Below are 24602 nucleotides of genomic sequence, written 5' to 3'. Positions count from 1 at the left end.
TTGAAGAAATATGATACATAATAAAACTGAAGAGAGTCTTGAACAACGACCTCTATCAGACTTGGGGGGAAACAGCAGAAACTGGGGTTGGGACATATGGAGGGGTGCTTGAAGAAAGGGATGGGGAGAGGAATGCTCAAATATTTTAATGGTTTTTGCTCATATTCCATATATTTGGTGAAATTTGATATTTTTTTCCAAAAACAGAGGGTCGGAGGAGGTCGGCCCGGCGCCTAAGACTAGGTTCCCGACTCTAAGATTCTACTCGGGCAATTTTTGATTCCGAGATTTACAAACACAACAGTTCTGACTTCTGATCCTTTGTCCATAAAAAGAACCAACAATTTATTTATTATTTCAATCGAGTTGTTTTAATTTTAATAACAGACCAAATATTTAAGTTTGTCTTCAAAAGATGGCATGGTGTAAAATATTATAATTGCTTCAAATTATTTATTAAATAGCGTATTTTTATCATTATCAACGTCGCAAACCTGATAAATATTTTTAACTATGAATTTTGGTAGCTTAAATAATCTAAATCAGAAATATCACAGGTTTATACCATCAGATTGCAAAGATATAGCTAGAGATTAGAAAATTAGATTTTGTGGCAGAGGATTAATTCCTAAAGTTTTGAAATAACTTTTACTCTCAGATAAACCTAGGAGGTGAATTTTCCTTGTTATGGAAGCCTTGCAGCTTGTTTTAGTTTAAACATGATCAATGAAATATTAATAAAGATGTATTTAGAGACATAATCGACTTCCTAATGCTAACGGAACTAGAACAAAACCTAAGTCAGAGGTAATACAAATCAGATCTTAAATATTTACTTAGAACTTGGAATTCTATATGAAAATAAATTTGTCGAGTTTGATCATTTGTTTCTTTGTTCCAATAAAAGTTAAATGGGTGTGGGACCTGAATTGGCTACAGTAGTGGATTTTCGCTCGTCAAGACTGACCCCGATACAATCAAAATAGAAAATCTGCTGTGCGAAAAATGCTAGCAACAACAATTAAAGGGAGTTTTCGCGAAATATTAAATGGACAGACCGGCTATGTAAGGTACTTAAACTGAGTATGCATTGTTGTGGTCAAATTCTTTAGAATTCATTTGAGACACATAAAACTTTTTAAAGATCTATAAATCCTGAGTTTGAGCGCAAAGTCAACGTTCAAAATCGTACTTCTGGGTGAATACGTTTTCAGAATTGTTTTTTAATTATTAAATAACGGCGACAAAAAAAGTAAACAAAATTTTCAGTAAACTAATTATTCGTTTAGGAACAGGTTGAGATTAAAAATTAATCTGATCAGCGAAAATGATTAATATTATTCAATTATTAGTTTCTATAATAACTCATTATTCACATGGATTTTCTGCAGATTTTCTGGAATTTTTATTGAAAAGACGACATTGAAGATTTTTTAGAAATAGCTGTCAATGAATTCATAGAAAATAAGTAATTAAATTTAATGATGAAAACGAAATAATTGATTTTAGCATAGATTTATTGACAAATTTCTTTAGAAAAATATGTTCCTAACCAAATAATTAGTTTTTCATCGTCGTTATTTAATAATTTAAAAAACCCGATTCTGAAAACGTACCAACCCAAATTCATGATTTAGAACGTCGACCATACACTCAAACTCAGTAATTATTCATCATTGAAACATTTTTATATGTCTCAAATGAATTTGTCTACAACACTGCATACTCAGTTTAACTACCTTACATAACCGGTCTGTCCCATTAAAAATAATGCAACTCCGTGAATCAGTATTTGTCGTTTTTAACCATTTCCTCCTTACATACGCAACAGATGAAAGTAAAATTAGTAGCGATAAAATCCAAATTTCAGCCTACACCCTACACAGAACAAAACTCGGAAAGAGTATATAACCCGGGAGAAAGTAAGGATCTTCTATGGGAGTCCCTAGATACCCTCCCTCCTGACCTACTCCAAACTTCCAACTCCTCTATTTGTTACAAATAGCATTTGGAATTGATTTCTTAGCGGACAAATGCTGTGGGCTCCATTCTTAAGATCACTAGGCGTAACCAGGATTTAGACATTAAACTCAAAGTCGCTATTGCCGAAACCTGTGCAACGTCAGACATTCCTGGTTACCGCAATAAATCTGGTAACTGAGTTAGCCAAATTAGAAGAAACTAAACATACAATCAACCTTAATGCGTGTCTAAAAAATACTGGCTTCGACAAAAAAAAATTTTTCAAAATTATTGGAAAACCAACAGAAGAAAAAGAAATAAAGGAAGAAATGTGGACAAGACAAATACTAAAATTAGAATTTTTCTGTATTAACTGTATTCAAATTATAAAATTATAAAATAAAAAATAATAAGTTGTAAAAATAAGTATTTAGAATGATGAATCCTGATTTCAGGTTGGTGTCCAGGTTTACAAATCAATCCTGGTAACAGAGGCAGAAATAAAAGTAAGATATTTCGACTTAAAGGAATTTTCAGCGTAATTTTAAAGTGACCTCTCAATGTCAGAGTACCATAAACAATTCACAACGATATCTTTTAACATTTCCAAAATGATAATAATTGTAAGAAAAGTATATTGATGGCAGGTCTTACTTGTTGTTCAAAAAGTATTAAATAATACGTTTTTTCATGCCTCCATGTTACCTGGTAGTTTGTTTCATGCATCCATGTTACCTGGCAGTTTGTTTCTTGCATCCATGTTACCTAGTAGTTTGTTTCATGCATCCATGTTACCTGGCAGTTTGTTTCATGCATCCATGTTACCTAGCAGTTTGTTTCTTGCCTCCATGTTACCTAGTAGTTTGTTTCTTGCTTTCAAATCATAAATTCTAGTTTTAAGACAAGGAATAAAATATGGATTTAAATACATTTCTAAATCATCTTTTTCAATGAAAAGAAATTTTAAACTTGCTTTAACGGTATAATTTTTAGAACTTTGACGACAAATATAAGAAGAAAATCTCAGGTTAAACTCTATATAGGATTTGCAAAATACATATTTAAAGAAAGAAATCAAGATTCAAATTGAATTTTAGACAGGAGAAACCGGAGCCAAACTCAAACCCTGGAGAAACAAGGAAACCTGAGAAAAACTTCAATACTGGAGAAACCAGAATTCCTGAACCATACTCAAACCCAGGAGAAATCAGAATACCTGAACCATATTCAAACCCTGGAGAAACCTGAATACCTGAACCATACTCAAACCCTGGAGAAACCAGAATACCTGAACCATACTCAAACTCTGGAGAAACCAGAATATCTGAACCATACGCAAATCCTGGAGAAACCAGATTACTTGAACAAAACCTCAACCCTGGAGAAACCGGGTTTCTTGAGACGATTGTGGGAGAAGGGTTTAAACAAAATAACTGATAGTTCAGAACCTTCCCTCACTGTGAATTCGAGCAGAGAGAATTTAGAAATGGAGAGAATTAATCTTTCTTTGATTTAAATCTGTCTAAGAAATTTTATCCTTAAAAAATTAAATTTTTTCTTAAATAGTTAAAAGCCATTAAAATAATTGCTGAAGATTCTGATGTGTGATATACAATATACAATATACATATTTGACAATATTTTAGCAAAAAATAAATACACTCTATGGACATTGTTTTTTCGTATAAGCATGGCAAAATCTTAATTTATTTCGTAAATTGAATTAACTCAAATATTTAGTTCTCGCTGATCCAAGAGCTAGGATGGAGATTAACACTAAAGACATTTTTATCCTTAAAGATGGTGGTCATTACTGAGGAGGTTTACACTCAAGGAAGTATAATCCTAGAGTATGGAGGTCAACAATAAAGGATATATAACCCTAGAGAATGGGAGGTCAAAAATAAAGAAAGTATAACCCTAGAGGATTGAGGTCAACAATAAAGAAAGTATAACTCTAGAGGATGGAGGTCAACAATAAAGGAAGTATAACCCTAGAGGATTGGAGATCAAAAATAAAGGAAGTATAACCCTAGAGGATGGGAGGTCAACAATAAAGGAATTATAACCCTAGTAGATGGAGGCCAAAAATAAAGGAAGTATAACCCTAGAGGATGGAGGTCAACAATAAAGGAAGTATAACTTTAGAGGATGGAGGTCAACAATAAAGGAAGTATAACCCTAGAGGATGGGAGGTCAACAATGAAGGAAGTATAACCCTAAAGGATGGGAGGTCAAAAATAAAGAAAGTATAACCCTAGAGGATTGGAGATCAAAAATAAAGGAAATATAACCCTAGAGGATGGGAGGTCAACAATAAAGGGTATAACCCTAGAGGATGGGAGGTCAACAATTAAGGAAGTATAACCCTAGAGGATTGGAGGTCAACAATAAAGGAATTATAACCCTAGTAGATGGAGGTCAAAAATAAAGGAAGTATAACCCTAGAGAATGGAGGTCAACAATAAAGGAAGTATAACTTTAGAGGATGGAGGTCAACAATAAAGGAAGTATAACCCTAGAGGATTGGAGATCAAAAATAAAGGAAGTATAACCCTAGAGGATTGGAGGTCAACAATAAAGAAAGTATAACCCTAGAGGATGGGAGTTCAACAATAAAGGAAGTATAACCCATAGAGGATGGGAGGTCAACAATAAAGGAAGTATAACCCTAGAGGATGGGAGGTCAACAATAAATGAAGTATAACCCTAGAGGATTGAAGGTCAATAATAAAGGAAGCATAGCCCTAGAGGATTGGAGGTCAACAAAAAAGGAAGTATAACCCTAGAGGATGGGAGGTCAACAATAAAGGAAGTATAAATCTAGAGGACTGGAGGTCAACAATAAAGGAATTATAACCCTAGTAGATGGAGGTCAAAAATAAAGGAAGTATAACCCTAGAGGATGGAGGTCAACAATAAAGGAAGTATAACCCTATAGGTCAACAATAAAGGAAGTATAACTCTAGAGGATGGAGGTCATCAATAAAGGAAGTATAACCCTACAGGATGGGAGGTGAATAAAAAAGGAAGTATAAGCCTAGAGGATGGAGGTCAACAACAGAGGAATTATAACTCTATAGGATGGAGGTCAACAATAAGGGAAGTATAACTCTAGAGGATGGAGGTCAACAATAAAGGAGGTATAACCCAGGAAGGATGAAAAGAAATAGGCTTGAGGAAAAATATATCCCTTATTTTTTTTCTAACCCAAATCTTTTGAATCTTATCGTTCTTCCAATCCCCCCGCCCCTAAACAAAACTCAGGTTGCGCCTTTTTTCTTTGTATGTAGGAGTTATGTTTACATTGTGTTACATGTTACTCCACAGGTAGGATTGCACAATTTATTGATTTAATCTGATATTGTATCATTTTTATAGATGAGGGATGAACAGTGATACAAGTGTCTTTGTATAGTCTACCTCTAAATATATTTTAAAATAGAACAAATGAGATCTAAGTGTAAAACACTGGCACAGCAATAAAGGAACTGAAGTCAGAAATTTTGAGTTGTGAATAATCTTGGGATAAAGCATTGATTTAAACCGGCCCACATGTGATATTTAGACAAAGCGATCAAGATTAAGATTACACCCCACAAAGTTCTTAGCTCTGATTAATTACCTCAAACTCTGACTTTTGCAACCTGTTGTTTGATATTTCAAACTTTTATTTTAAACTGAAAATATCAGAGGCCATCAGGTTGCAAAGATAAAAGGATTAGAATATTAGACTTTAAGGTGAATAATAAGTGCCTATAGTTTTTAGAAATCAAGAGGTTCATTTTTGTTTATTATTTAAAAAAAATATATATCTCGTTTTGCCGTTAAACTTTCGAATTTATTATAAACCACCATTAAATATTTGTATATTATAATTATAGATGTGTCATGTTAAAGAAAACTGTAGCTTTAATAACAAGTTAGATGAACATGTTTGAAAGCACTGAAAGAGCTATAAAAACTTCCCAATTAAGATTAAAATGGGGAACGTGAATGTTCGGATGCAGAAGAATAAAGACGCTCTCTCAGGATTCCAGATTGCAAAACTAACATTTGACTTCAACACATTCTTTGATCTGAACAAAGATGGATACCTCTCATACAAGGTTAGGAAAAAATCTTTGATATGCTCATGGAGCTACGGGGGCTCAGAACCCCCCCCCCCCTAGATCAGTGAAATTTTTCCAGGTATTTTGGGGCCTAAAAGATGTTTAGCCCCCACCCCCTAGAAAGAAAGAAAAAAACTAAGCCCCCTGGATAAATTCTTGAATAAAATAGTTATCTTTATCTTTTTTTGTCCCGACTGTAATCTTTTCGACCGAGTTTTATGAACTAAAATAATCACATTATGATGAGAAAATTAATCAGGATTTGCCTATATTGAAGGGACTTTAAGCGTAATTTGAAATGACTCTCCATGCAAAGATGACAATCCCCGATTCATAACGATACCCTTGAAACAGATATCTCATCAATAATGTGTTATAAAATATGGTCGATTTTCTAGGTTTAAAAATTTTTAACTCTAATTATTTCTTTGTATTTTCTTGCAGTAGAAAGGGGCAAGTCAACTTTTGTAGAGAGACCAATATCGAAAATAATCGGTTTTCAACATTTAAAAACTCTCTTCAAAAATCAGTAGACACCATTATTTGTTGATTTGCTCTTTCAAGGATTTCCAGTGGGCTAAAGACAAGGTTTGCTTCATGTCTGGATGGAAAATAGACTCGGAGAAATATAGAAGGACGGAGAAACTCTTCTCAGATATCTGGGTAGGTTTAAACATACATGAATCATGATTCATTCATTGATTAATATTAAAAAACTAGGCAATTAGGGAGCTTCCTTTCTTGTAAATAAATTTAACTTTTAATTATTGCTCTGTAAGTCAGCCATTTATAATCATTTTCACATTTTGGTGGATTTTTCTTTTCGAATTTGGGCATTTTCGAAAAAAAATACCAGCTATTTTCCAAGATTTTTTTTCTCCAATTATGATGTCCCATAACCCTTCCCTGCGTCAAATATTCTTAAAAACTTTGAGTTTGTGGTAAAAACTCAATTCCGTTTATCGGTTACAGATAAAAAACAGACCCACAGACAAGCAAACTATATATATATATATATAGATGAATTTAGATTAGTCTCCTGGAGATAGGAGACATGGATAACGATGGCAGGATAACGATTGTGGAATGGCTTCAGCTTTGGGAAAGGTAGGAACCATCCTATACTTTCTCTTGGTAAGGCAGTTTGAACGCTGAAGTTCAAAACTCAAAAAGTTAAAATTATATGACATAACTACGATATGAATAATAATATGGATGTTTAAGTTGATGCATCGGTCTAAAAAAAAACATAAAAAGCAAAAAAGGTTCATAATAAAATCTGGTTGATTTGGTTCAGCCGTGTCTAGAATAGTCATTGGTAAACGACTTAATATTCAGATATAAGAAGGAGTTGTGTTACAAAGAAAGAGGAACAGAAAACTTTCTGCAAAAGTTCTACACAGATAAAAATCCAGACTTCAGGTAAAAAGAATGAAGTTGAATATGTGGAATAGGAAGACGACTGTTAGACTGATTAAAGATTGACCAAGGACCATGACACACAGCAATTGAGAAGTGTACAGTGATTGTACAGTGTACATTGTACACTACAACAGTGTGCACAGACTTCACTTAATATAAGTTGAGTGCCTATTCCACAGTTTTCTGAGTTTCTCTGTATCTTTTATCGTCTAGACTTCTGAAGATGACAGGAGAAAAGTTGGGAGACGATCCAATAAATCTGATGAAGAAAGGGTAAGAATAAATCAGGAAAATAACACATAAACGGCAAGAAACAACAAAAACATTTGTTTTCTTTAATTATTTAAAGATGCAGCAATATATACAGCTAATGAACAGACAATGCTCACAGGGTGTTTGATAAATTCAACTGTCCTTGATCAGTTTTGATAAATAAACACAAAGGATTTCTTCTGCCAGTTGAAAATATACCCAGAAGAAAGATTTTCTGAATTTACTTGATTTTCATAATGAATAACAGATTATAGTCACTGTATTATTAAAAACAAAAATTAGAAATCAAAGCCCTAGAGTTGCACCCGTGAGCACAGTTCACAAAAATTTACAAAGTATTACGCCTGAACGAAGGAAAGCCAACCGTTCGTTATGGCTTATTTCTTTTGCCAGGGGCAAGATTTTTCATAGTTTTTTGCAAGTTTAAGTTTAACTTTTAGAAAACTGAACAACGTTGAACACATTATAAACTGCTCAGATTTTTGTAGAAACTCCGTAAAGCCTAAACAATTCTGAATGTTTAAAACCGGGCTAACTCTATCAACTTCAGAAGTCCAACTAAATGTTTTATAATAATTCTACAATTTTTAACTAATAAAAATGTTATTTAACCAGGCCAAACCTAGTAGATGATCTGGACACTATTCTACCCTCATGGTTACATGAATATTTAGTTTTCAGGTCGAAAATAAAGAAATTAATAAATATTTAAAGATTTACCATCATTAAATTGGACTTTAGAGTGTAGATGTAATTTTAATTGGACCTCCATTTACTCTTTAAAGCTTTGTCTGATCTTTAATGAAGGAGATGTTTTCATTGTTTTCTATTGCAACTTGTGCACTTTTACTTAATATTCAATTTATGGAAAATTATCCGAAAAATGACGATATCGTTTAAATTTTTGATCGGGCATCTGCCTCTCAAACTGGGAGATCACTGGAGATTACAATTCATTTAATTCAAATTTATATTATTATTTACAAATATATAAATAGTTTTCATGTAGGAAACTATTTAACACTAATATTTAAATATTCATAAAGTAAGTTGAACACCAATCCTGAAATATTTAATTGATATTCAATTATGTAAAATATATTTGCGCTCTTTATAGCTCCCAGTGTTTTTTAACAATACAGGGTTTTGAAACCAAACATTTTCGGTTTTACACAAAAATGTATTTGAGACAAAATGCGCTGAATTACAACTTTAACTCATGAGTAAGTTAAAAAATAAACATATTATTGTTTAAAAGGTTTGACTTGTTGGATCGTACTGGGGATGGAAGAATAGATACGGAAGAATATGAATACGTCCTCTCAGGTGATTATAAAAGAAATTATTATTGCAGGAAACGTTAGTTCCAAACCTCAATTGGACCATTTCAAACACTCGTTTTAGAACTAATGTCCCCTGGATTGTATCAAACAGGATTTATATATCAGAGTTCGGAATCAGAGAGAGGGATGCAAGACAAGCCTTTCTAATCTTTACACAGGCAAAATAAATATCAATTCTTGAAAAAACTTGAAAAACTTTAAGGGACTGTTGGCGATGATTTCAAGTGAACCTCAAATTAAAGTGTTACATGTACGATTCACAATGGCAAACCTTTATCTGAGAGACTATGGTAAAGATGTATTTTTATCTGGAAATAGGATAAATTCCTATAAAATTTTCCTTCGTTTAACCGCAAACCACTTTTGTATAAAATCCAAAATGGAAAAATATCAAATTTCAGGTTAAAAAAAACAAGGATATCTCCATCATTGTAAATGGTTTGTCACTTGAAATTAGGTCGATAGTCCCGTTAACAAAATAAATTCATGGTAAACAAATGAAAAAGAGTTTATTAATGCTATTGTAGAATTCTCTGGAACCTTTGAGCTTTGAAAGGTTCGTGAACTTGTTCGAGGAGTACTACCTCTCCGACAATCCATCCGACCTCGGCAACTTTGTGAACGGAGTCCTTGAGTTCAAGTTTGACAACATCCAGGTCGGAAAGATAATGATTACTCGTTTCAAACTCTCAATTTATAACCCCTACATCTTTCGAACCCGATGTCATACACCTACTACATTTCAAACTATGAATTCTGTTAAATCAAGCCTTGAAATATCATATGTTTACACCATCAGGTTGAAAAGACATGATTGGAAAATTAGACTTTGAAACGAGTGATTAATTGCTTTGAAGCTTATGATCACCATGTTTTCTGCAGATCTCCTCAATGATATTACAGGAGGAACCTTTAATACAGGAGGAACCTTTAATACAGGAGGAACCTTTAATACAGGAGGAACCTTTAATACAGGAGGAACCTTTAATACAGGATGAACCTTTAAATAACGAACATAAAATCTAAAAACCAAAACTCTCATATTCCCAGTTTTTTATCATTATTTGTAATTTTTAGTAAAGTAGAATATTTTTCATGAACTTTTAGCTTTTCAGTTAAAATTATTTTTTAATCGTGCAAACTCCCATGAAGTCTGGTGACTTGATTTGCTTAAGTTCAGTGGCTTGCTTAAGCCAACGTTCCACATTTTTGCTTTTTGCCTAGATCTACAAAATAACCCAGAAAAAATTAAGTGATATAGCCTTTTTTTAGTATTAGCAGTTTTAGCACTTAATAATTGAGCTAAACATTTACAGATTTTTCCATGATTTCACATTGCTTTGGCAAAAAAAACTGATTTGTGTTTTAAAAACCAAACATTGATTTATTGGGACATTCCTTATAATTGTATAGGTCGAGGCTGAGGAAGAGGATGAGGATGACCTCCTAGAGGAGTACAGTGCCCACAAGGAGGACGATCTCATGAATAACGAGGCTGAGATGGTTAAACATAAAGAGAAGGAGAAGGAGAAAACAAACAAATTTAAAAAGATATTTCGAAGAATCAAGAAGAGTATAAAACTAAACTGTTTACAATTCTCTAGTTTCTAGTATTTGACATATTCATAATAAACATGGATTTATTTCTATTTGTCTTATTTTTGTGAATAAATACAACAAAATGAATATTATTTTTCTAATTAATTTTGTTCCTAATAAAATAAATTAAAAATGTCAGGATATTCTGAAGTGAGTTTTTTATTTACATTTTAATATAAAAATTGTTTCAAAGGAAAGACATAAATTAGACCACCACACCAAATTTTCTAATCCCCATATCTTTGCAACCTGAAAGTGTAAACATATGATATGTCTCTGACATCTGGTTTTAAGGATGTATGGATTAGAAAATTTAAGTTTATGGCATAGACTCAATTCCTTTCAATTAAATTTGAAAATAATTTTAAATTAATTGAAAATCATCATTTAATGAATTGAAAAATTCATTTAATTTCCCAAGATTTTGAATCTATTTTCGCAATTTTTTTCCAAAGACTTTTCTGAAAGTTTGCCAAAATAAATCTGTTTAAAGACATTGCCAATGTAATAAGCATATAGAATTTACTGTTTACTCTCTCCCAATCCACGATTTTTTTCAATTTTTCATTTCACATTGTCTACTAAATTCCTCAAAGCTGGGAAAGATGCTTTGTTATTGTTTCAAATGAAAAATGTTTATTTCTGATAACTTCCTATACGTTTTCCTGCAGTAAAAATGCGCAAGTCACTTTTGTAGTCCACAATTAAAAATAATCTGTTTTCCAATTTTTAAACATGGATACCTAATTCCTACTTGATCAGACAAAGCTTTTAAGGAAACTTTTTTGAATCGAGCATCTTTCCATGGAGGGTCACTTGAAATTACGCTTCTAGTCCCTTTAAGAACGAAACATTGTGTGCATTTAGTATAAGTTAAGACTAACGCCTAATGTCAGCAAGGGTTTCAGGAGTTATGATTTTTTCATTTAGTGAGAATAAATTTTACTATACAGTAAATACCCGTTGTTCTAACGAGTTCCAAATTCGATGCAAATCGGTCATGAGGTTCAAGAGTTTAATCGAACATTCAAGATTTTATTCAACATTTGGGGGGGGGGGGTGGAGGTTCGGCGCACACACACACCCCTCCTCCTTTGCACACATATCCAAGATAATATTGTAATTGCTGAAGCGTATTATTTTACTTTAGTTGTATCATGTATGTTATAATTATGTTGAGTATTCATAGATCGTTTTCTCCGGGAACAACTTTCACTGAAACCGAACCTTAAATCTTTCTCCGGGAACAACTTTCACTAAAACCGAACCTTAAACCTTTCTCCGGGACCACTTTTTACTGAAACCGAACCTTGAAACCTTTCTCAGGGGTCACTTTAACTAAAACCAGACTTGAAACCTTTCTCTGGGACCACTTTTACTATAGCCAAACCTGAAACCTTCCTCCGGGACCGCTTTAACTAAAACCGAACCTGAAACCTTTCTCCGGGACCATTTTTAATGAAACAGAACTGGATACCTTTCTCCGGCGACCAAATTCACTGAAACTGAACCTGAAATCTTTCTCTGGGACCACATTCACTGAAACCAAACCTGAAACCTTTCTCGGGGACTCCTTTCACTGGAACCGAACTTTCTCTGGGGACCACTTTCACTTAAGCTGAAACTGAAGCCTTTCTCCGGGAACCACTTTCATTGAAATTGAACCTTGAAGTATTTCTCCGGGACCAAATTCACTGAAACCGAACCTTAAAACCTTTTCCGAGGACCCAGTTTTCACTTAAACCGAACCTTGAAACCCTCTCCGGGTTCACTTTTACTGAAACCGAAATTTGAAACGTTTCTGTACATTTACCGTATCAATATAAATAAAGCATAAAATTCTAGGTTTGTCTATTTTTAGAGAAAGTTGGAATTTCATGTAAAGAAAAAAGGGATTTTTCACAAAGGAATTGAGTCTTTGCCATAAAACTCGGATTTTCCCATCCCTATATCTTGTTTAACCTGAGGGCAAAAGTCTTTGATATTTCAAACTTAGGTTTTTCGATCTAGAAGAATTCATAGTTTGAAATATCTAAGGTCTACGACATTGGGTTGAAAAGATATAGAGATTAGAAAATCAGAGTTTGTGGCAAAGACTCAATTCCTTTCAAAGTGAGAAGTGGAACGACCGAGATAAATCTTTATAAATACTATTCTTGCAGTATTCGATATTTTAATTGATATTTTATTCTGATATGAAGAAGAACGAGGAACAGGCTTGAATTTAAATTCACTAATACTAATTAATAATTTTTAAAAAGCAGTTTACTCCGAAAGTATGAACTAGAGTTGACTTTTTTTGAATAACATAAAAATGTTGTTGGTAAAAATTCAAATCATGCTTGATAGCCTGATTGCAAACTTTTAAATTAAGAAGTTCAGGACCTTTGATAAGTAAAATTCAAATACCTTTTAATCCTGATATTGGAGTTCTCATGTGATTAATATTTCAGATCGTTAACCAATAAGAGAATGGTATAGGCTATTCTATAGTTAAATTTAGCTTGTCTGGGTGTTTGTCTGTTTGTCTGTTTGTTTGTTTGTATCCAACAAACGTCAAAACAGCTGAACCGATCGGGCCCAAATTTTTTGTGGGACATCACGTGACCACAGGGAAGGTTGATGAATGATAAAATAAAAAAATAAATGTGTTTTAAAGGTTTTTAATTTTGTAAAAAAAAATTAAATTCTTGAAAATCCTCTTAATTTCTAATGGCGCTACGACATTTGCTCTATTTCCATTTGCTCTATGGTCATTTGCTCTAGTTCCATTTGCTCTATCAAGTCATTTGCTCTTTTAAATGTCGTTTTCTGTGTTTATAAACAGTTGAAAAAAATTGTACGCTGTTAAATGTTTTTTAAAGGGTTTTAATTTTGTAAAAAAAAATTAAATTCTTGAAAATCCGCGAATTTCTTTTTTAAACCCGCAAAAAATGTTTCTTCTTTGTTTTGAAATGTAAATAAAAAGAACATTTAAATAGAAGATGGGCGCGAAGCGCCCTAAAAGCCTAGTATATCTATATTTTCTTATTTAACGGGGGGGGGGGGATGTTGAGTTTATTGTTTTAAAATATCAAAATAAAGTTTACGAATTAATGCCCCGTATAATAAAGACGATATCAGCATCTATGTTTAACTTAACATATTAGTAAAATGAAGCAGATATGGTCCTAAACCGGTAAAATCATTAAAAATGTTCAAACCCTTGTTAATTATATTGAAAACGTCCAGATGGTCTATGAAGTATATACCAAAGATAAATCATTATAAAAATTTATAATGTATCGTTCAATCGGCTTTTTTTTTCATAAAATTGTAAAAAACCGTATTTTTTTTAATCATTAAAAGATTAATACATAAATCTTCAATAAAACGAGCACCATTTTCGTGAGGCTACACCTGTTAAAATACGTAAACTTGCCCTTCATTTACACTGAAACAATATCATATGGAGCAAGAATCGTAAAACTATCCTTGAAAAACACAAGTATATAACGATATGTTGGTTAGAGGCAAGTAAAGACCGAAGAGAAAATATTGACGTGCGTTAAAATCACCAGAGATCTCAACGCCGGCTTCCGGGCTCAGGGTAAATAGTTTAGTCACCTGGTCACACTATACTAACCTACACGTGAGATTACAATACGTCCGAGTACAAAACTTGATTCTCAGGACTAATAATGGAAATTTATGTAAACAGTACAGTGAAAATATTAAACTAAAGATTATGTGATACAACGAGAAAATAATGAAAACATGTTCAAAAGAACTATAAAATCAGAAACTTGATCAGAGACTCTACGAAGTTGAAGTATAAATTATGTAAAATGAAGAAAATCCTTAACAAAAGAAACATTTCCAAAATTAATTTCTAAAAAAGTGTTTGAATGAAAAAGAGAAAAACGGTGTCATGAGCAAAAATGAATCTTATTCTGAACCTAATAATCAGGAACAAATCATACAAAATTTAACTCTAAAATTTAAAAAAAGCATGAATTTAAAAATCGAATTCTTACATCTATAATGTTTTTTTGATGCATGATTTCTGAATCAGTTTGTTACACAGTCCTATACTGATGGTGCCCCTCGAGTAAGTATACTCTTTAAATTTTAAATGGTTTTAGTGGTAAATATAGAAAAATATTTATTAGCTCACGAATGTTCAAGTTTGTATTTGATGTATTAAACCAAGGTTAATCGAGAGGAAAAGTGAAGGAATTAGATAACATTGCGCAGATAATTTGATACTTAATGTATATTTTTCAAGATAGAGGAGTTTTAAATACAGAATTGAACAGGAATGAATACAGGTTATCCAACCTGACAGGTTGGATGAGGAATAAATACAGGTTGGATGAGGAATTAATACAGGTTGGATAAGGAATGAATACCGGTTGGATAAGGAATGAATACACATTTGATGAGGAATGAATACAGTTTGGATGAGGAATGAATACAGGTTGGATGAGGAATGAATACAGGTTGGATGAGGAATAAATACAGGATGGATAAGGAATGAAGGCAGGAATTTCTAAGTAAATCTAATTGATTAAACTGTTTGTTTAAGGAACAGGCTACGAGTAAACATTACCCCGACTAGTGTTGTTACAATGATCTACAGAATTATGGAATATGAAAACAAAGACACGAAATATTTAGGTTAGTATAATACACTAGGAGCAGAACAAAACTGATTTAAAAACTCTAGAATTTTTATTTGAAACTATTCTTTTCAAAATCCTCAGATATGGATAAAACAATCTTTTAGATGAAGAAGTTAATCAAGAAAATACTTTGAAAAAGCTGGAGAAGCTGGATGACCCGCCGGTTGATCCTAGTCCTAATCAGGACTTAGAGAAGCTGGATGACCCGTCGGTTAATCCTAGTCCTAATCAGGACTCAGAGAAGCTGGACGACCCGCCGGTTGATCCTAGTCCTAATCAGGACTCAGAGAAGCTGGATGATTCAATTGATCCAAGTTCTGATCCGGACTCTGAGAAAACTAATGTTGCATCTCAAGAAATGTTTTCTTCCACGGGAACATCTACAACTGAATTAACTGAACCTCATGTTGATGAATTCATCGACGATAATGGATTGTTTGATGTTGATAATGATGATGATGAGAACAAGCAGGATGAGGATGAAATAGAGGATGAGAGGGAAGAGATACAATGTGATACTTCTCCTGATTTGAACCTACTGAGAAACGGTTTAGCAAACTCAGGTTAGTGAAAAAAATAATCAAAAATTCATAAACCCATTTTATGTGGTCTGATCGATCTCATCAAAAGGGGCATAATTTTTCCAGAGAGTGGGTAACCTTTTTAACTTTTCAACTGGGCTTAGTCCCAATTTAGGTCTCAATACCCCCTTGGGGCTAACTATTTCAGCCCCCCTACCCTAGTTTACACTTCTATATTCATCTTTAAAAATGAATAAAAACTTTTATTGACTATTTTAAACTTTAATTTTTCGCACAACTATTCGAAGAAGAAGAGCACGCTGGTAATGGTGTTTTTAATTTCATTATCTTCAGTAATATCTTTTATTGTGACCAATGTGAACATTTCAATTTGAATGTGTGTTCAGGGTTTCTGTGGACGAACGGACAGGTTCCATACGAGATTGCCGGAGATTTTAACGCTACTCAGAAGAAGACGATCGAGGATGCTGTCTTGTTCTACAATGAAGAATTCAAAGATTGTATAAAGTGGATTCCAAAGTAATCAAAGAATGTTTTAAAAGGCAAAATTATCGATAATCAATTTAAAAAATCTAATTCATATATCTTTGCAACCTGATTTCACAGACCTTTTATATTTAAAACTTTTAATTCTTTGATCAAATTGTAAAAGTGTGAAATATCCAATGGTTTACAGAATCAGAAAATATAAAAGGATCAGAAAATTTAAGTTTGAGCCGAGTAATCATTTCCTTTTCTTAAAAGCAAAATCATTTACTCGAAAAGCATCATTAAAAACAAACAATTTCATGAATTTTTTTATTACAGGACGGATGAGACAACATTTGTTTTGTTTGAGAACAAAGGAAGTTGTTCCAGCAGGGTTGGAGTAGCTTTTTTTCCTTTCCCTGTCTCCCAATCCATCCTACTTGGTAAATGCTCTCATCTTCCTGGACATGTTAAAGTAAGTTTTTTTTCTCTAAAAATAGAGTTGTGTCTCATTTTAAAAGTATGAGTTTTGAGAAAGGAATTGAGTTTTTTCCCCACAAACTCTTATTTTCTAATCCCAAAATCTTTGCACTCCGATGTGGTTGACCATAGATCTTTCAAACTATTAAATTCTGTTAGATCAAATATTCTAAGATTGAAATTTCAAAGGTTCACACCATCAGGTTAAAATAAAATAGGGATTAGAAAATATTCATATTTCTGGTTTTTCTATAAGCTTTCCGTTTCCCAAAATTTTGAAAATAAAACCCAAATTGCAATTTACTGATTAATATTTTTGTCACTCTTTTCACACATTTTGGCATTTTTATGCTGTCGCAGAATAAACCATGAGATGTGTCAATCACAATTCTTAAAAACTAAAGCCAAAAAAGTGTACAGGTATGGGCTGCGCTACAAACCTTTTTTACCTCAGTAGTTAAAATAAAAGGTCAAGGCATTGCGACACTTTCAAGTCGACCCAGTCTTAAAACTTGGTTCAACGTTTCATTGAGTCTAGGTTTATGTGGTGGAAAGTGATATATTTATTTCATCAACGAAATGAAACAGCTTATGAAATAGGAGTTTTAGATTACATCTTTTCGCATAAGTGAGGTCTTAAAGGGTGTGTTCGCGAAAAATGAAAGGGTGTATAGGCTTAATGCGATAAAAAAGCGCTTTTGATCGCTACTAATCTTACTTCTATCTGTTGTGTCTATAAGGAGAAAATTGTTAAAAACGACTAATACCGAAGAACGTAGTGTCCATACAAATTCAGAAAGATGCAACATACGACTTAGACCGTAAAAAAATCTATTTAATTTCAAACAAATCATTCAGATATCCTTTAGTCATTGAATATCTTTCGCCACATTTGTATATAGTTGATTTTTCATAATATGTTTTGATTTTATTTTTTAAAATAATATTTAGCTTACAACTTGTTTTCGAACATTCCTGGAAAATATGAAAATTTCGTCTTCATTACCAAAAATCCTCTAAACAGGAATAAATGTTTTTATAAGTAACTCTCAGATCATAACAATTAAAACATATTATTAAAAATCAACTATATACAAATGGGGCGAAAGATAATCGATGACTATAGGTTGTAATATCTGAATGATTTATTTGAAATTAAATAGATTTTTTTACGGTCTAATTCGTATGTTGCATCTTTCTGAATTTGTATGGACACTACGTTCTTCGGTATTAGTCGTTTTTAACAATTTTCTCCTTATAGACGCAACAGATAGAATATAAGATTAGTAGCGATCAAAAGCGCTTTTTTATCGCATTAAGCTTATACCCCCTTTCATTTTTCGCGAACACTCCCTTTAAATAATATTTTATTTTAATCAAGAAAATCCTCACTTATGAAATTTGATAATTTGGTGATTAAAGTTAATCTAAAATAATAATATTAATATATTAATATTCTTCAGCACGAAATGATGCACTCCCTTGGGTTCTACCACGAGCACAGTAGATCGGACAGGGACATGTATATCAACATAATGTGGGAGAATATTAGACCTGAATATTATTCACAGTTTGATACTTACAGGTTTACTTTTTTATTATCCGAGAGAGGGTGACCGGAGTTGCATTAATCCATTCAGATCGTAAAAAAATTAATTAAAGGAATTGAGTCGTTGCAACAAACTCTGATTTTCTAATCTCTATGTCTTTTCAACCCAATGTCGTAGACCTTAGATATTTCAAACTATGAATTCTTCTAGATAAAAAAACCTAAGTTTGAAATATCAAAGGTTTTTGCCCTCCGGTTAACAAGATACTGGGATGGGAAAATCCGAGTTTGTGGCAAAGACTCAATTCCTTTAAATTAATTATTCAGATATTACAATCTATAAATGTCGAATTCAATTCGATGCATTTGTAAAGTTGATTTTTCATAATATTTTTATGCTCTTGGGAATATTTCCTCCCCCCGGAAAAGAAAAAAATGACTTGTTTCAATTTGTATTATTGACATCAGTTTACAAATTCCATTTCATATATGATCAACAACAGTCTAAGATGGACTTTAAGACCGTGTTTTAAGTCGAAGAGGAAGAGAATAACAAAAAATTCCCCTTTCCCCTTGATTATTATTTAACCACTTAACTTGTAAGTACGTGAAGCATGTAACTTCATCTGTAAAAATAAAATGCAGTATGTTTGTATACAACTAGCCTTAGAGGGCGCTTCGCGCCCATCTTCTAAATTAATTGTCAACATGTTCTCTTTGTGTACATCGTAAAACAAAACAAAAACAATTCGCGGATTTTCACAAAAAATTTCGTGGATTTTAAAAATTTTAAAAAATTTAATGCAGATCGAATTTTGATGGAGACAAATATTTTAAATTTAAATCATTCATAAACCTTCCCTGGGGTCCCTAGATGTCCCACAAAAAATTTGGGCCCGATCGGTTCAGCCGTTTTGACGTTTATTGGATACAAACAGACAAACAAACAGACAGACAACCCAAATTTTTATATAGATATATCTACAATATTTAAACACTTAAATTCTGCAAATTATATCTCCAACTTTCGCCCTCTTAACCTTTCATTCTTTAATCCTACTTTTGGGCGTCATAAATAAAACTGGTTTTCTTCTACAAAAATGCGCACAAAATGATAATTGTAAATTTGTAATCTCTAGATGGACAACAGGGTACGGAGAAGAGTATGATTATACATCTATTATGCACTACAGTTCTAGAGCTTTTGTTAAAGATTATACAGGTAAAAAATATCTCTCTAAACTTACAATGATAAATCTCTTAAAACAAGCAAAATTGCATCTCAATTTACAAAATTGTTAAATTGTTTCAGTTTAACCTGGCTTGACCATTAATTCTATCACCTGTACGTTAGATAATAAAAGCAGTATTAAAACATCTGCTGATGTTTATCAGTTTATCAATGCAATTTTATCGGAAATCACGTTTAAAAATATCATTGTTACTGTTACGAAAAAAAATATAAAAAATTTCTAATTTCAAAGGAGGAAGACATTAGAGCATAAATTACTTTTTTTGCAATTCATTTCCTAATTTTTAGATTATTTTTATGCCTAACATTGTGTTGAAATGGTTAAAACGTATGGCAGCTTGCAGGGGGATTGATTCTAGGGCTAGGCAAAGTTCCGTTAACGAAAAGGAGGTTTTCGAAAATTAACGGAGGAGTCCGTTAATGAACGGCAAAAACCGTTAATGAAATGGAATAGTCGTTTTTTGAAAAAAAAAAATACGATTAAAAACGTTAACTAAACAGCTAAAAACAGTAAATTTTGTTATTTTCTGAAAAAAATTGCGTGAATTTTTTTAGAAAATTAAAAATAATTTATGCTTTTTGATGTCTTTAAATGTCGTTTTCTGTGTTTATAAACAGTTGAAAAAAATTGTACGCTGTTAATACTGTAATATACCGATAACGGCATGGCAGTTAACAATTTTTAACAGTTAAATAAATTTCTAATGGCCAACTGAAATTTTTATTTTTTAATGGTTGGAACTAACAGTTAACGAAACGACTAGAAAAAACTTGGTTTGTGCCCAGCCCTGATTGACTACACAAAAAAAACTTTCCAGCATTTAATTTTCAGATTTATATTAAATTTTTTAATAATATCTTTTTTAAGATAAGAATTTGAAGTCGCTTGAGCCGAAAAATAGTAACTTCAACGCCAGCAATCTGGGCTGGAAAGAAGATCTAAGCGAAATAGATAAAAGAAAGATCAGGTAGGATTTTTGCATAAAAATAATTTATTGATGATTTTAAATAATGTTGTAGTTTATTGTTTAACTAGTAAATCCAATTGTTGATGTTTTTTCTCTCTTTTCAGGAAGATGTATAGATGTGAACCATATGCTGATTACAAAAGCACGTGTTCAACGGACGAGGAGTGCGGCATAAACGAGTACTGTGCACCCCTGGTGTCAGAATGCAGAACTAAATTACCTGATGGTTCTATATGTTTAGCAGAAAGAGACTGTTTAAACCATTGCAGTGGAGGAGTCTGCTCTAAATGTGTTTCCGGTAAAAAATAAATCTTAAATATTGAGAATTAAGTAATAAAAAATGTCATTTCTGAAAGCATTGAAATTCTGGAGATATCCTAGCAAGTATAGCTTAGGGTTTCCACCGGAATTCCGGGTTACGGTTTACGTACGGAAATGATCCGGAAATTTTTTCCATTTCCATTATGGAAAAGGTTCTTTTACGGTTTCCATTCCGTAAACCGGAAATTTTTCCGGTTTACGAAATTGAAACTGGAAATTTTACGGTTTCCATTCTGTAAAACGGAAATTTTTCCGGTTTACGTGACGTAAACCGGAAATTTTCCGGTTTCCATTTATACCAGAATTATCCCGGAATTCCGGTTTACGCAACAAATTTCCGGATCATTCCATTTCCAAAATGGAAATTTTTTTCCAGAAAAATGGAAACCCTAGTATAGCTATAACCTCAAATTTCCAAACAAGAACAATAAAAATTCCAATCTAGACGTTTGCATATATTGGATATAGTGCTAATGAAATAATCATGCAAACATTCAGTGTTTAAAAAACAGCTACCTGTAGAAACTATAAAAAGAAGAAAGATATAACAAATAAAAAAGCTTCTCCAGAAATAAAGCACAGTAGACCCCTAAAACTGTGGAATAGAACGACAACTGTTAGACTAAATTGTGAATGTTATTTTGATAGGCCAATTTGACCTTGAAACACAGCAATTGTGCAGTGCACCTGCAAATGCCCATTTAATTTAATTGAAACTATTTGATATAAAAATATAAATGTCGTTTTATGGGTTCCACGAGGGGGGGAGTCAAGGGTTCCACAACGAGTAATCACCGCCACCCAAATGTGTTTTGCGGCAAGCGCGCTCCTCAATTGGTAATCACCGTAAAATTTAAACTAAATTTTCAAATTATTTTCAGATTTGTTTGGTCAACAAAAACTGAGAATTAAGGCACAATTCATTATAGCCGAATCTTAGATCCAATTCGCCAATTTAATGACTGCATTTCATGATTGGCGTTAAGATACTAAAAGGTCGGGCTGCCTGTTTACTAAAAATTATCTCATCCCACGCAAAGTAATATCCATCTCCATTTAAAAGATATTTTCAAAAAACCTTTACAGTGTTTAGATTTTTGTATTCGCCTACTTGAGTTCAACGTCTACAACAAAACTAATTATATGCATAGAAAGAACATAAAATTTCGAAAAATTAGTCTCATCCCACCCCTACTGAAAATGAAGTGTTTAGTCCACTAATAATGGGTTAAAGTTTCCTCTCTATATAAGGAGTTTACAACATAACATTCAGAGGAAAATGCCGCAAACATTCTTAAAGCGAAACTTGAAACTAAAAAAACGTAATATATTTCTAGCGCAAATTTCTAGTGTGGCAAATTTATGGATTTATTTTCGAAACTAAGGAGCAATAAGGAAAGCTTTAACAATATTGTACACCATAGGGCCATTAATAGAGGTCAATATTTCAAAGAAATAACCGATTTAATGTTACGCTTATTTTGGCTGATTACCAATTGAGGAGCGCGCTTGTCGCAAAACACATTTGGGTGGCAGTGATTACTCGTTGAGGAATTCTGGACTCCCCCCTCGTCCTAACCTCTGCTCATTTTTTGGACCAAAATTTAAAAATAAAATTTAAAATGAACATTTTCTTTTAATCAAAAGATGTAATTGTACAATATTCAATACCTTTCTAGCTAATTAGACTGATTCTCGAAAGTATAAAAACGTCCCATATATTCCATAATCTCTATTCCCTAAGCCAACATTCCTATTCCCTATTTCCTAATCCCTATTCCTTAATTTCTAATGGCGCTACGACATTTGCTCTATTTCCATTTGCTCTATGGTCATTTGCTCTAGTTCCATTTGCTCTATCAAGTCATTTGCTCTATACGTCATTTGTTCTATACGTCATTTGCTCTATATTCAATCTGCTCTATGACTAAACACGTCATTTGCTCTATAACTTAAAAATACACTATAAAATAGCTTTTATTGGAATTCCTGAGCGTAACTTGACTATGAAATGCGGGAATTTTTTTTGGAAAATTTGCAAATTGCAGTTTTCATCAGTTCTTCAAAGTCCATCATGACAGCGAGACTGGTTCTTGAAACTTGCTCCTGGTTCTGCTAGGAAACAATACTCAAAGAACAAGGAAATGTTAATATTTAGCTTGGTCTCACAATATGCACAAATAGCAGACAAACAAAACTATCTCCAGGAAGTTGGTGGAATAATGAAACTGTAGGAAGAATTGTAAAATGTAAAATTGTAGAAATATAGTTTTAATATGATTAGATATTTATATAAATATGTTTATAGAGCAAATGACGTGTTTACTCATAGAGCAAATGTTGACGTATAGAGCAGATGACATATAGAGCAAACGTCGTGATCTATGAGCTATAGAGCAAATGGTTAATAGAACAAATGGAACTAGAGCAAATGACCATAGAGCAAATGGAAATAGAGCAGATGTCGTAGCGCCATTTCTAATCCCTAATCCCTTGACTGCCATCTGCCAAATGAATTTAGTCTTTGCCACAAACTGCTATCTGCCAAATGAATTGAGTCTTTGCCACAAACTCAAATTTTATAATTCCAATATCTTTGCCACCTTTAATTTTTTGATCTCAGATTATTTGAACTAACAGAGTTTATAGTTTGAAATATTTAAGGTCTACGACATTGGGTTACAAAGATATAGGGATTATAAAAGCAGAGTTTGTGGCAAATATTAAATTCCGTTCTAACATGTTTTAGATTCTGATTGTGGAGAAGGATCTTACTGTGCCTATAAATATATTCCTGCAGTACAGAATGAATGTTCCTCCTACTGTGGATCATTTTGTTTTTTCTCTGCTCAGTGTCAAGGAGCCTGTACAACCTGCTCCTGGTCTTTTCTATGTACCTAATCATTAAAGGGACCGGAAGGTAATTTCAAGGGATAGCCTAAATGGCAAAGATGACAATGCCCGGGATATACTACGGTTCTCTTGAAACCTTTATATGGTCCATAATGTGGAAGATATTGTCATTTTTCTAGGTTTGAAAGTGATTAACTCTGATAATATGTTTTCCTGTAGTAGAAATGAACGAGTAAAATTTGTATAGAAACCACGATTGAAAAGAAGTAGTTTTCAAAATGATTACCATTAATATCTAATTCATTTTGATCAAGCAAAGCTTTTAAGGGTACCGTTGTGAATCAGGCATTGCCATATATGCCTTGAAGGTTACTTGAAATTACGCTTAAATTCCTTTCAATAGTTTCAAGCAAACCATATTAATTGGGAACCATTATTTTTTTTTAAATTACACATCTCAAATCGAAAATTAAAATTTTATCCTTTATAAACTTTTGCAGGTTTGTTACTTAAAAAGGTTCAGTCCCCCTTGCGTTGCTGCATTCCTGATTTATTAAAAAAGTTTATCAACTTATCAAAAAATACTTACCTAATCTTAAAAGCAATGTACAATGGAAGTGCTTTGAAAAATATTTAGCTTACATGTATTACAAAAATCAAAAAGTATCATTGTCACTAAGTATCTTAAAAGTATTTTTAAACCTGTAGAATTATTCAATGTACGTATAGTTAAAAAAAAATCTGACATGTTTTTGTAAATATGTGCCAGTGTATTCAATAAAGTAACGATTATA

The 24602-nt window shown here is 32.6% G+C and overlaps 3 protein-coding genes across 6 annotated transcripts in view; all 3 read left to right on the top strand.

Moving 5' to 3' along the window:
• The window catches only part of LOC111718436 (uncharacterized), a 4693-nt gene extending 1061 nt beyond the window's left edge, over window positions 1-3632 (top strand). The window contains exons 2-5 of the mRNA XM_023494025.1: window positions 754-807; window positions 2418-2468; window positions 2956-2989; window positions 3060-3632. Of these exons, the coding sequence (XP_023349793.1) occupies window positions 754-807; window positions 2418-2468; window positions 2956-2989; window positions 3060-3478 (558 nt within the window). The 3' untranslated portion in view covers window positions 3479-3632. The remainder of the gene's footprint in view (window positions 1-753; window positions 808-2417; window positions 2469-2955; window positions 2990-3059) is intronic.
• A 2275-nt stretch (window positions 3633-5907) lies between these two features.
• Window positions 5908-10798, top strand: LOC111718437 (calexcitin-2). Of its 2 annotated transcripts, none has more exons than XM_023494027.1 (10): window positions 5908-6071; window positions 6639-6737; window positions 7105-7181; window positions 7413-7496; window positions 7710-7769; window positions 8385-8450; window positions 9028-9095; window positions 9218-9270; window positions 9640-9768; window positions 10526-10798. In XM_023494027.1, exons 1-10 carry the CDS (start codon window positions 5946-5948, stop codon window positions 10721-10723), a joined length of 960 nt encoding a protein of 319 aa, XP_023349795.1. In that variant the 5' UTR covers window positions 5908-5945; the 3' UTR covers window positions 10724-10798. The 2 variants fall into 2 exon arrangements, with proteins under 2 accessions (XP_023349795.1, XP_023349796.1); XM_023494028.1 differs by lacking the exon at window positions 10526-10798 and adding an exon at window positions 10016-10519.
• Window positions 10799-13900: 3102 nt separating this feature from the next.
• Window positions 13901-24602, top strand: LOC111718442 (zinc metalloproteinase nas-15). 3 transcript variants are annotated; one of them, XM_023494038.1, is made up of 12 exons: window positions 13901-14660; window positions 14766-14801; window positions 15279-15370; window positions 15480-15938; window positions 16304-16436; window positions 16725-16860; window positions 18329-18450; window positions 19554-19636; window positions 20535-20634; window positions 20739-20932; window positions 23705-23871; window positions 24212-24602. In XM_023494038.1, exons 1-11 carry the CDS (start codon window positions 14632-14634, stop codon window positions 23854-23856), a joined length of 1536 nt encoding a protein of 511 aa, XP_023349806.1. In that variant the 5' UTR covers window positions 13901-14631; the 3' UTR covers window positions 23857-23871; window positions 24212-24602. The 3 variants fall into 3 exon arrangements, with proteins under 3 accessions (XP_023349806.1, XP_023349805.1, XP_023349804.1); XM_023494037.1 differs by having other exon boundaries at window positions 23705-23875; XM_023494036.1 differs by having other exon boundaries at window positions 23705-24602.

The sequence above is a fragment of the Eurytemora carolleeae genome, unplaced genomic scaffold (assembly GCF_000591075.1).
Source record: "Eurytemora carolleeae unplaced genomic scaffold, Eaff_2.0 scaffold176, whole genome shotgun sequence".
Lineage (NCBI taxonomy): Eukaryota > Metazoa > Arthropoda > Copepoda > Calanoida > Temoridae > Eurytemora > Eurytemora carolleeae.
The sequence above is the reverse complement of the archived record's forward strand: the minus strand, read 5'-3'. Positions and strand labels throughout refer to the sequence as shown.